This window comes from Abrus precatorius, unplaced genomic scaffold, assembly GCF_003935025.1.
Source record: "Abrus precatorius isolate BTA unplaced genomic scaffold, Abrus_2018 Scaffold7, whole genome shotgun sequence".
In the NCBI taxonomy this organism is placed as follows: domain Eukaryota; kingdom Viridiplantae; phylum Streptophyta; class Magnoliopsida; order Fabales; family Fabaceae; genus Abrus; species Abrus precatorius.
In genome coordinates this window covers 8980358-8993741 of record NW_020874417.1, presented here as the reverse complement: position 1 = coordinate 8993741, position 13384 = coordinate 8980358, and the positions used below count along the sequence as shown (strand labels likewise).

The 13384-nt window shown below is 34.1% G+C and overlaps 1 protein-coding gene across 2 annotated transcripts; it reads right to left on the bottom strand.

Annotated features, from left to right (window-relative positions):
• Positions 1 to 4659: 4659 nt before the first annotated feature.
• On the bottom strand, positions 4660 to 12580 carry LOC113871852 (S-formylglutathione hydrolase). 2 transcript variants are annotated; one of them, XM_027508949.1, is made up of 7 exons: positions 12348 to 12580; positions 12150 to 12267; positions 11394 to 11441; positions 5958 to 6154; positions 5396 to 5494; positions 5251 to 5316; positions 4660 to 4980 (listed from the first exon to the last, which is right to left on the bottom strand). In XM_027508949.1, exons 1-7 carry the CDS (start codon positions 12492 to 12494, stop codon positions 4798 to 4800), a joined length of 858 nt encoding a protein of 285 aa, XP_027364750.1. In that variant the 5' UTR covers positions 12495 to 12580; the 3' UTR covers positions 4660 to 4797. The 2 variants fall into 2 exon arrangements, with proteins under 2 accessions (XP_027364750.1, XP_027364749.1); XM_027508948.1 differs by having other exon boundaries at positions 4666 to 4980; positions 5958 to 6181.
• Between the last annotated feature and the right edge of the window lie 804 nt (positions 12581 to 13384).

Genomic DNA, 13384 nt, shown 5'->3' with positions numbered 1-13384 from the left:
CACTTCCACTAAGGGTCCCTAGCTCACTAGCCTTGCCTCTTTATTTGAATTTCCAATTTTATCTACCTAGTTAGTTTACTATTCATGATTGAAAAGATGTTAGATTTTCGCAAACATTTACTTTCCTTGATTCAATCATTAAGGTTCTATTACGAATTCTAGGTCCAAGACAAACAAGTAGCTAGACTCAATAATGTGGTTATACTTACATGTCAATTATCTCTAAGCGTTCTCATTAATGCATACACACCCCTTCAGGGTCTTATAATCACAATGGGGGCCTCAATCCACCTGTCTATACATTTATACATGTTTTCAACCAACTATGGGTCACCAATTCACGTGTCAAACCAGACTTTAAAATCATGCAATCATCACATTCATATTCAAATATCACAATGTGTGCAAGACTTATGCATATGCAAATAATAGCATATTCAAAATCACAATGCATCAATCATCACCAATAAAGGTGAATTTTATTCTTATAGGCATCCTACATTAGGTTTGTCTAAGTTTTCTTATGCCAATTCATTCAATCTTTTCATCAAACACTTTAATAAATACAAGAACTTTAAATTTTATTATTATTATTATTAAGCCATTTTGTTTCTGTTCTATATTACATTCAATTAAATTTTCTAAAAGGTCGGATACCTAAATTAAGACTTCATTTCTCTTTCCTTTTTCTTCCATTATTGGAATATCTGTTAAACTTGTTCAATTTCTTGCTTATTGCTTATTTTAACTAAAATTATAGATTAAGGCGATTAAACATAGCATGACTTAAAGTCATAGGACTTGTCAGTTCATTGTATTTTCTAAGTAACAGTTTGATTAAGGGGTCATATCCTTTTCTAAATTATCAAGCATCAAGTCTCTAGGTGTTCCTATCTAGCATAGTTTGGTTTGATTTTACTAGATGATAGAATATACATGTTAATTTATAGCTTAGTTCATTCAACTAGTTTTGGTGTACTTAGTGCTATGCTGTAAATAATAATTTTCATTCTCCTTGGTATTCATCAAGTTTAGGAGTCTAAAACTTACTATGAAATTTTGCTTAACTTAGCATTCAATCACACAATTTCACACACACACATATATATATATATATATATATATATATATATATATATATATATGCACCACAGTAACACCAGCAAACATATCAATCTCAATATCAAATATATGTCTATAAACTCAAGAGAGTAAGGAATTTTTAAGAGCTTTCAACAACACACAACATTCATAATTTCATCAAGTGTATTTTTATCAATTCTCTTAACTCCTAACTCGAGTCATATGAAAGTTTCTCCCCTCATCTTAGAGAGTAACTCAGTTTGGTGAGGAAAGACGCTCCACTTCCAGCCTTGTTTGGGTTGTACTCGCGTTTTTTAACGGGATTGATAATTGTCCTTTTCAAGTTGTTCTTAAGCTCATAACTTAGGCGTTTAGAATCAGAATGAAGCGTTCGAGGTATTGACATGTTTCTCATTCAAGGAAACAAACACAAAGCTCATTATAGGAGGTTTTAAACTAAGTCAAATAATTTTTTGTTAGCTAAAAACAGTATCGGTACAACAAGGTGCTTAATTCCGAACAACTAAAATTTCAAGTTTTGGTACACTTACTAAATGGAGGGTAACTGAGTGTATAGTGTCCAAATTGAGCTCAAGATAGCTTTTTAAAAAGGTAAAATTGTTACGGTTTAAGGAATGAGTTGCTAACTTATCCTCATTGTTTGGGGAAGAAAATTCAATCCAATTCAAATTTGGAATAGCTTGTTAGAAATCTTATATAACCTAGAATATAGGAACATGGTTAAGAAATGTTTTCCACAAGCATATTTTTCCAGAAATTGAGAGAAAGTTATTGCATGCAATTTCAGAAAAATATTTTTTACAGAATTCCGCATTGGGCAGCTTGGGAGTTTTGGACCAAAAGAAGGAGAAATGACCTCCAAATTGAGTTCCGCAAAAGGGGTTTGAAAACTAACATCTTAAGGATTATGAAGATGTTCTTAAAATAATTTTCCATGTACACAAGTGGTACAGAATAATGATTTTACAGAGAAATGTTTCGGTTGTCATGAATTGTTTTGGCATATTTGAGACTTAGTGTATGCATGTCGTTGAAACATCAAATGGACTTCAACTTGAGCACAAGATGGCTTGATGAAATGGTTATGTCGTAAGGCACACAAGTATGTGAATACATGTCAATAAAATCACATGCAAGTGGTTCAAAAAGAAGACTTTTGCTGTTGTTAGCAGAGAAAACATAATTCTGAGACAACTTCATTAAAAATTGTATATCTCATTAATTTGTGATCCAAATCAAGTCCAACCAATTTTGTTTGAAAGTTAAGACATTTAAGTTGATAAAAATGTGTTCATTCAAATTTTTGGAAATATAGATTGGTCGCAGCACTCACATTAATGCAAAGTATGTTTGCTGATTTTTGAAACGAGACCTCTGCTTGTCCCGACATTTCCATGTAGCGAGTGAGATAAAAAATGAGCTTAAGATAACTTGTTGGAAAGATCTAATTACAAGAATTTCATAAGTGTTTATGAATGTTCATAAAGTTTCATAAAGTTGGATGAAGAGGGATTTAAAAACGCATTCTTTTCACTATTTTCATAAATTTTTTAAAATCGGATGTAGCATGGTAAAAATAGTTTTTCTCCTTGATCTTTGCTTTAAATCTTACTCCGAAAGTGGCTATGGAAAGCTAATGAAGTGTACTATGTGAAGGAATAAGGTCAAGTTAAAAATAAGGAGGTTTAGCAAGTCAAATATGAAAAACAGATTGCATGCAAGGTGAAAAACGCAAACTTTCTCTATGAAGCTTTGAACTTTGCATACGTATCACCATTTTGCACATATCTTAATCAATTGGAGTCTGATCGACGAGCTACAAGGTGCGTCAAAAAGCTAAGATAATAAGGAACAAGATGAAAGGTTTACATGTCAGTTTCTCTGTATGAAATTTTCCCAAAAATTCAAGAACATGGCTGTTGGACCAGCAAAATTCAGATTAGGTCATACTTACAAGATCAAGTCGTTGAGTGGTGAAACGGACTCTGAATCAAGTTTGAGATAATGCATTGAAAAGATATCTTCATGTAGTTTATGAAAATAAAAATTTCAGATTAAAAGAGATCAGTAAAGAGGGCATAAAAATTGGTTCTTTACACTGTTTCTAAAAAAAAAAAGTAAAAATGAAGGTATTCACATACTTTAGGTGATTAAGGGGGTAAATGATATCGGATCAAGACTTATGATATACCATTGAAAAGGTATTTCTGCAAGTAACACAGAGGAATGTTTGCATGACAATTTGAAGACCAGAGAAGCAAGAAAAGGGGCATCCTTTGCTATTGAAACACAAAAACGCAGCGCAAGGAAGAGATCTCACTATTTTCACCACACTTTATAAATTTGATATCCATTTTGAGTGAAACCACTTGCATTTGAAAGCTAATTCTTTGAGGATCATAAAGGAATAATTGCATGCAAGGTTCAAAGAGCATAAAAATGAAACTTAGTCTCTATTGTCGCTGCAACACAGAAACAAGAAAGAGTGTTACCATTTTTCTTGTAACTCAATGATCCGATGTCTGTTTTTGGTGAAACAAGTTGGATTGGAAAGATTTTTCACTGAAAAATCCAAATATGCATAGTTTAGGCTCAAAAACATACATTCAAATGGTCAGAACTGACTCACATTGTAGCTGAACGGAGAAAACTCAAAACTTCTTTATAGAGGAAATGTAAAAACATCATCTCTTTACTTTAATTAGTGAAAACACTAAGAAACAAGGATGAAAGAGTGTTTTTACCTTGCTTGTATGTTCAAAGAGTAAAGGTGAGTGGTGGGGAAAAAGAGAGAAACCGTGAGAAAGATAGAAATCGGAAAAGAGAGTGAAAGAGACCTTTACGGGAGAAAGAAAGAATGAATTTAGTTTTGCCAACTTTTCAACACATGGCTGTACATGTATTATGCATGCAAAGGTTGATCTTGCCACCTTTCAACACATGGTGCGCATGTGTCACGCATGCAAGGGCTTCTTCCTTCTTCAACACGTGGCTGTCACATGGCATCACAAATGCAAGGGTTTCTCCTACTTCGACATATGACCACCACATGTCGTTATGCATGCAAGGACTTCTCCTACTTTGACACGTGGCTGTCACATGGCGTCACGCATGCAAAGGTTCGCCACATTTTGCCACCTATCGTCACCTATCTTATAATTTCGCCACCTATCTCATGCATGCATAATATTTTGAGGACAATATGATCATTTCGCAATTTATTCTATGAATTAAAATTCTAAAAAAAAAACTTGTTGAAGCAAAATCTACTTTGCTGAGGTTTGAACCTAGAGACTTCCAACTCCTTGAGGTACTGTTCATTCAAGTTAATAACTTCTCTATTTGTAACCAACTCACAAACTCGAGACTCTTAAAGGTTTTTTCCAATATTTTATCCTTATAAAAAAATAATTTTTTTGTGGCAGCTCTACATTGTTTTCAAATTAAAACTCTATTCTTTCAAGCCGCTATTCTTTGCTTACCAAGCGACATTTATCAATAAAAATAAATAATTATATATTTAATAGCCATGGGATTAGTTTTGAACCTACATGAAGACAGAAAGAAGAAACGAAGTTCCATTCCAAACTCAAAAATATACCAAGGTACATATCACAAGCATATAGAGCCGAGTAGATTCAGTAGAGTTCACATATAACAGTTTTAAACTGTCAGTGTGCACACAAACACAGGTTAATTAAGCCTAAGAGCTTGAGCATGATGTCGGATGTGATCATCTACGAAGGTGGCAATAAAATAATATGAGTGATCATAACCAGGCTGGAAACGTAACAGCAGTGGAACATTGGCATTTCTGCAAGCCTCTTCAAACTTGTGAGGCAGCAGTTGATCTGGCAAAAATTTGTCATCTTCCCCCTGAAAAGTAGACCAACAGTAAAAATTTCATCTAGAGTACATTATATAAGTACATGTTTATATAAATTGAAACCTTGTCCAGTGACACAAACAATACTATATGTGGCAGATCATTTTTATTTTTTCATATTGCCGCCGCTAAAACAGAATTTCTTAAACATAAAAATCAAATACAATTTAATAAATATACAGGATACAAGCAGCTAAAACATTGCCACTTTTAAACCATTCACCAATTTAAAAAAACAAAAACAAAAACCAGCCTTTTACCTGATCAATCAAAATGGTGGCAGAAACATTTGGAAACTTAGTTACCAAATAAGTGGCATCATAGTCCTGCATTTGTCAAGTTATTATTATGAAATATCAAGGCTTGTTATGCAAAGCGAACAAGCGGTTTCCTCATCTAATTTACCTCCCAATCAGATTTATTGTCACCTAGATAATTTGTGAATGCCTTCAGCCCCCAAGGACAATTCGTAGGATTTGCTATTGGTGCAAAGGCAGAAACTGACTGGAACAAGCATTTAAAGGACACAAGAAAAATTAGATAGAACCTAAATAATAAATAAATAAATAATTTTATCATGACACAATACAGTATGTGTTATCTTAGGAAATAAAGTTCTACGAACTTCATATGATTGCCAAAAGGATGCAACAATTGGTTATAACTCATAATAAACTTAATTGGCTATACAGATTGCAAGAATTTCACCTTCCGTGTCTTTTGAACAATAAACTGCAAATGAGAACCCTAGAAATGAAACATATATTTGTAGACCGAAAATAATAATATACCAATGCAGTCAGCTTGTGGTGGAGAAATATATTAATACACGGTACCTCAATTAGGGAAGGCAACTAATCACAAACCATCTATTTCAACAATAAAACTATCCATGGTCCAAGATTGTCAAAGTAACTCCTTTGACTATATTTAAACCAGAAGTTTTTAGTTGCATAATCATCAACACCTTATATTTATCCAGATTTTTCAGGTAGATTGTTAGAGCACCATGCCCACCCATAGAATGACCAAATATAGAAGCTTTTGATGTTTCGAGCTGTGGAAAGTTTTCGCCCAGAATCTTTGGCAATTCCTTGACAACATAGTCATACATGCGCCAATTCTTCCATTTCTCTTGTGTAGCATTGAGATAAAATCCTGCACCTGTTCCGGAATGGGTATGCAGTTTACCTATCTCCCGTAAAGAAAATGTATATTGCACATATCGATGTAGATATAGCAGATAACAATTAAAATTATTCCACACAGCATCCACATCTTTTGAAAAAAAGAATGAGCTTTTTTCCTATAAAAAACTGGGGAATGAAGCAGAGATATGACAAATAGGATGAAATTCAGAAGCAAAGAAAATAACTTTTCATCTATCTCATTCTTCACAAGTACACTTCAGATTTTCTATACATCATGTTAACATGCTCAGGCAACACCCACTCCATATAATCAGTACCTCTCGCTCATGTCCAACATCACTTGGTCAAATTTTAGGCCTGTGAACTACGATAAAAAGCCTCATCATCCATTAGCACATTATGATAGAACCATGGTTTAGGAGAAAATTTAGGTGCTGGATCTTAGAAATTCAATATTTTTTGTTTCTTTATTATGCATGTTAAATGATAAATTTCCCATCTCTGATTAGTGACATTCAATATTTCAATTTGGATATCATCTTTCTGTATCTCCTTTGACATTTCAATCAGGCTGGCTACTGATCAGTTCTGCCAGTTTTGATCCAGTTCACCATTGGTTTGTGACAGGAACTGATACCAGGACTGAAAGAAAGAAGGATATTATTGCAATGAACCCTCATTCTCAAATCTAACTGATGCAGGATTAGTATTAATCTGTAATTAGCTTGTAATTAGATGTTAATAAGTTGGTTAGAAGGTTTACTGAACAGTGCCACGTGTCAATAGGTAGTGGCTCTGAAAGGTTGTTAATTCTATTAAGCTTCCCACTTGGAAAAGCTGTTAGAGGTTATTAGCAATAACTGCTAGATTTTGAGAAGGAATTTGTAGTAGAAGCAGATGCCTCAGGTACAGGTATTGGAGCTGTTTTGATGCAGGATATTCACCCCATAGCTTTCATTAGTAGAAGCTTGAATGTGCAGCAACAGTCCCTATCTACTTACGAGAAAGAATTGCTAGCTGTTATCTTTGCAGTGCAGAAGTGGAGACATTACTTATTGCCTAAGAAGTTTGTCATCAGAACAAATCATAGGAGCCTCAAATATATTTTTGATCAGAGACTAACTACAGCATTCCAGCAGAAATGGTTGGTAAAGCTCATGGAATTTGATTTTTGTATAGAGTACAAACAGGGCCAGGAGAATTTGGTTGCGGATGCATTATCTAGAGGAGGCTTGGTTGAGTGTAATGCTGTGTTTGTGGTTCAACCTAATTCAAATATGATCACTAGAATTAAAGCTTCCTGGCAATCTGATTCAGATGTTCAAAGATTGATTTCTAAGTTACAAAGTGATCCAAGTTCAAATAAGCACTTTTCTTGGGATAGGGGGAATTGAAGAGGAAGAGCATGTTAGTAATTGGTAAAGATCTGGAATTAAGGAGGGATATTTTGAAGTGACTACACTCTTCAGCTTGTGGAGGCCATTCTGGTAGAGATGCAACTTTGCTAAGAGTCAGGGCAGTGGTCTTTTGGAAGGGAATATCCAAGGATGTTAAGTTGTTCATTCATCAGTGCAGCACTTGACAAAGGTGCAAATATGACTCTGCTGCATACCCTGGGCTGCTGCAACCTTTACCTATACCTGAGCAGGTATGGCAACACATTACAATGAATTTCATAGAGGGTCTTCCTGACTCGTGAGGCAAACAAGTTATTTTTGTAGTGGTTGATAGGCTCAGTTAAGCTACACACTTCATGGCTCTCCATCATCCTTATTCTGCTGCTGATGTAGTTCAGAGTTTTATGGACAATGTCTTTAAGCTACATGGGTTTCCTGACTCCATAACAAGTGACAGGGATCCTATCTTTATCAGTCGCTTTTGGCAGGAGTTTATGGCTTACCAAGGAGTGCAAGTCCAGTTGTCTACTGCCTATCACCCACAAACAGATGGGCAGTCTGAAGTGGTTAATAGATGCTTGGAAACTTATTTGAGGTGCACGTGTTTTGATAGTCCTAAACAATAGTCCAAGTGGCTTCCTTTAGCTAAGTGGTGGTACAACACAACTTACCACAGTTCAATTAAAGCCAGCCCCTATGAAATAGTGTATGGACAATCCCCACCTGCTTACCTTCCTTATCTGCCTAGTGAATCTAAAGTAGAACTAGTGGATAGAAGTCTACAGAAAAGGAAGAAATGCTCAAATTGGTGAAGTTTCATATGAGAAGAGCTCAGGACAGGATGAAGTAGCTAGCAGATAAGCATAGGATTGATAGGAATTTGCATATTGGAGATTTGGTTTATGTGAAGTTACATCCCTATGGACAAGTTTTTGCGGCCTTTAGAAGCAATGCTAAATTGGCCCCTAAATACTATGGTCTTTATACTGTTTTGGATCAAATTGGTGTAGTGTCTTACAAGGTTCAACTTCCTTCTAATTCTGATCCACAACTTGTTCCATATCTCACAACTCAACAAGTTTGTAGGAGAAGTGCCAACATCTGTTAATTGTCCAAGCACTGACGAAGAAATCACTCATAAAGAGCCTGAAGCTATACTCGAGACAGGATGACAGTAAAAAGAGGTAATAAGGCTGTGACAAGGGCAATCATCAAGTGGAAACATCAGCTTCCTGAGGATGCTACATGGGAGTTTTACTATGGCTTGAAGAAGAAGTTTTCAGGATTCCATCCTTGAGGTCAAGGATTTGCTCAAGAGGGAGGAATTGATGCAGGATCAGTATTAATCTGTAATTAGCTTGTAATTAGATGTTAATAAGTTGGTTAGAAGGTTTACTAAGCAGTGCCACGTGTCAATAGGTAATGGCTCTGAAAGGTGGTGAATTCTGTTAAGCTTCCCACTTGGAAAAGCTTTTAGAGGTTATTAGCAATAACTGCTAGATATAGTGAGGGAATTGATACTCATATATGGGATTTTTTCCATTACTTCTTGAAACTCTGTTGAAATCTTTCTTTCTGCACTAATAATATCAGAATCTCTTCCTGATTGGGATTCTCTTCTTCAACCTTGGTTCTTCGGTTTTGTTCCTAAATCCTAGAACTGCAACACTAACCCACTGCAGACAGACTCAAGAACAGGGCAAGAATGATTACAATGGGTTGCTGAGTAATTTGGGTGACCCAGCCCACTTGCAACTCTTAACTAAGTAACTAACTATTTATTTTACTAACTAAATACTGTGGGGGTTACCTATCAGTTTGCTTAGTGAATTTTGGGGAATGGCAATGAACAGCCAGTCAAAGGACCATCTCAGGCCTTCCAGTCCAAATAGCCAGTTCAATACAGTTCAAATTAAATAAATAACATTTGCTATTTGCTGCATGTTGGTGTTTCTACTTTTAGCAAGCTTTAAGATAAATAAGCTAAAGCTTCAGTAAGTGTAAGAATATTAAGGTTATTGGTCTTATCGTATATTAGTGGTAGTGGTATATTGCTGGACCGAATTATTATTATTTATTAGTATAAGTTGAAAAGGAGGTTTTGGCATTATGTCAAGTCTATCAGCCATATATTCAATATACTACTGTTACCAGTATTACTCTTTTTCATTCTTCCTTACAGAACTCCTATAATTGTTGTTGATACGCTTCCGCTATTGGGTTTACAAGCTTGTGCTACCACTAGGACACAACAATGCAGCTGTTATATGTTGTTACTAGTTACGGCTCAGCAACAGGGTGGTCAATGCAAATGAATATAATAATTGTGTATTTGGTGAGGCTTTTGTGTACAACTGGTTACTTTTTTAAACATTGTAACTTCTATGTATTTGGGCTGGACTGGAGTACCCCTTGTACTCTATTTAATATATTGTCTTAGCTTATTGAAAGAAAAACAGAAATCCTATAATTTCAAATATTTACCCATTATGGAGAAATGTTAAGAGAACTAAAATATGCCACTATCCACTAACCCACCAATAAAGTTCTAGACACTCCACATCCTCCAATATGCTGCTCATCCCAACATATCACTCGGAGTATGTACCACCACTATCACCACAATTTCCAGAATTAAACACTATTATTCAATTTTCTCTCAAAACTTTAAATTCCTACATAAATTTTAAGTTCACCACCTAAATTCACCATGCTTCATACCAAATTGGAATTCATAGTTAAGCATTTAATTTGATGTTTAGATCAATAGGATTAACTTAACGAGCTAATGGGAAATAAAGAAACTTGATGTTGCAGTGCATGTCTTTCACCCTCAAAATCTGCAGCACTAAGGTTTTAAATACTCACCCAAGTGAGACAGTAAGAGAAGATCAAAGATAGAACTTGAAAAGATGAAGTGAGGGGAAGAAAGATTGTCAAAGTTGAAGAGGGAGGGGATTATGGTATTTTCAAGGAAAGAGGGTTGAGTTAATCTATAAGGGGATATAGGAGCTGACAAATGACAAAAATGCTCCTAGCTTACTGACTTTATGAAGTTGTTACACACTTCCTCCATACAAACACAATGATTTTACAGAAAGTCCTCAACCACAATAATGACGACAACAACAATTGTAAAAGATAGATAATTTTATAGAATGTTCACAACCACTTACAGCTTCACAACACACATCCTAAGTCATCAAAAAGGAACTAATATATATAACATCCAACATCTGCTATGACCTCTTTAAGTGAATTTTCCATATGCTACATGCAGACCTTCAATATTTTATAATTAACATTACCATGGATACCATGATTCATTCAGGTTTGAACAAGAAGCCCAAGTAATTACTTTGAAGGGTTAAATACTTTGAAATGCATTGTAAATCTGACATTAGGAGTTTAGGGCCAACTGGGGCTTGCACATGGTAACCTTGACTTTCCTAAACAAAAGTGCAATCCATCTAGTACTTCTACATGTGCAAGAAATTCATTAATAAGTGTAAAATAACAAGATTGGGTCATATAAATTGAAAGCCTAAACATTATTAAACAGTGTAAGAAGATAAAATAGAACATTCACTATAAGCATTGTACCACATCTGCAACGGTATCAAAGACAGATAGAAATAACAATCATTTTTTGAGAAATTCAACATTCTCATATGACAAAAAAAGTGCAAGACTAAAACTAAAGCCAGGCAATAAACCTAGCCAAAGCTTGAGGCTGTCAATTTTCAAATGGGCTCATCCTCAAGCCCAAAAACATATCTTGCAATGCTAGGCCTTAGGTTCAGTTCAGGCCCCGCCCCATTCAAGACCCAAATATAATATTCTCATGTTGCATACCTACACCGAGATCCCAGCTGTCTGCTTCTCCTTCCACATTCAAACCTCCTGCATCAAGTTAAAAACTGATAACATAGCATCACACCATACTGGAGCTTAACAACAAAAGGAAAAGTATAAACTCTGAAAGCAATTAATTATATAAACAAACTAGAGAAACTACTAGTTACCAGTTTAAAAATATATAAAAACATTATTTAGTATTTTTATCCAGAATCGTACAACAAATATTTCATTTGCAAGAGGTTCAACTCGCTTCCATTTTTAATGCCAGTCCACCGACACATTTTACTTTAGCCTTCTAACTTTTTTGTTTCATTTTAGTCCTTTATCTTTTTATCTGATTTCAAATTAGTACAGTTTATCAATTGTGTCAAACTTCTATTGCCACAAATTGTGAATTTTCTTATGTATCAAGGCAATTTTTCACGGTCATAATTGATAAACAGGATCTTGAAACCAAACAAGAGATAAAAGACTAAAATGAAACTAAATAAATAAAAGACTAAAGCGAAACAAAAAAAATTAAGTTAGGGGGACAAATTACTACTTTTGCGGCATTTGAAAAAGCTTATAGAAAGAACATAGCTCACATAAACCTTTTTTTCAGCTTATTTCACCAAGTTCTATGATCAACTTTATAGTTTAAATCCTTATATTAAAAAAAAAAAAAACTCATTATATCCAAAACATTTTCCAAAAAAAAGCTATAAAAAAGTAATTGTTTTTTAAAACTAAAGTTAACTAATTACATACTGGGAGAAGTGTCAGGGGCAACCAAGGCGATGCCCTCGGTGGAAGCGGCACGTTGAGCACCCGATTTGAATATGAAGTTCTCATCGGTGCAAGTGAGACCGGAGAGCCAATACAGTACCTTGCAATTCATAAAATGAGAAATGAAGTATAATTATAGTTTGAATAGAACTAAGAAATGGAAAATTGAAAGGGACTCACAGGGAATCTGTGAGAAGGAGAAGGAGAGGGAGGGAAATAGATGTGAAAGTTCATCGAGCAACCCAGCGTAGGGCTGAAATGTTTGAATCTCTTATTGTAACCTCCGAACATCTTTGCGCTACTGATTTCGGTGGGTTTGGCGTCCATTTTTCTTGCTCTCTGCTTCTTGCGGTGAGTGCGAGTGTTCGCTTCGTGCGAGGACTTGGCTAAGTGCAGATCTCACTTCTCAGAGGTTTATAGCCTCACAGGATTATTATTTTCCTCATAATTTATGGTTAAAAATATTATTTTTACTTAATTACGTTTTTTTTTTCTCTATAAAAACAGGACACTTTTTACTGGTCTTAAAACAATTGTTAAAATTTAATCATAACTTATTGATTTAGATCCCCCAGTCAATTATACTTTATCAAGTAACAAGTGATCAGCAGATAACGAAAATATAGGCTTATTTATTTTTATGATATTTTTTAAAAATAAATTTTTAAAGTAATATTTTCTTAAAATAATATTCATGTTTGGAGTTTTTTTTTTTTTTTACGTAATCGTTAATTTTGTGCATGGAGTGAAGTTTATTTTTTTAAATTAAGTTTTATTAGAAAAAAATAAAATTAAGATATTAAGTTAAAGGTTAAAATTAGAATTTCATATATTACTTAAATGAAACTAATTTTTTTAATTAAATTTTATTTGCAGAAGATTAAATTAAGATTAAAACATGTGTTAAGAACTTGTTAAATTTTACTTGTTATAATTATAGAATGTGTCATTTGTTTCGTATGCAAGATGAAATTTAATATTTTATGATTAGACATTTAAAAATAAATTTGTTGTTTAAATTTTGATGCTTTTTGTTGATGTAACTTGTCACTAGACACAATATTAATTTGTATTCTCAATTTTTAAAATTTAAAGAGTCTTTTTATTAACCATTCATCAATAAATCTACTAAATACTTCAAATTATATATGATTCAACTCAATTAATGTAGACATTTTCTCATTTCTAACCTCAAGTATTTTTAATTTTCTTGTAAA

Excerpts from the sequence above, each read along its gene's own strand:
- LOC113871852 (XM_027508948.1), bottom strand. The coding sequence starts at position 12,494 with ATGGACGCCAAACCCACCGAAATCAGTAGCGCAAAGATGTTCGGAGGT. Across the intron at positions 6,182-11,393 it reads CAGCTGGGATCTCGGTGTAG|GTAAACTGCATACCCATTCC; the intron begins GTATGCAACATG and ends TACGGGAGATAG. Across the intron at positions 5,495-5,957 it reads AAAATCTGGATAAATATAAG|TCAGTTTCTGCCTTTGCACC; the intron begins GTGTTGATGATT and ends TGCTTGTTCCAG.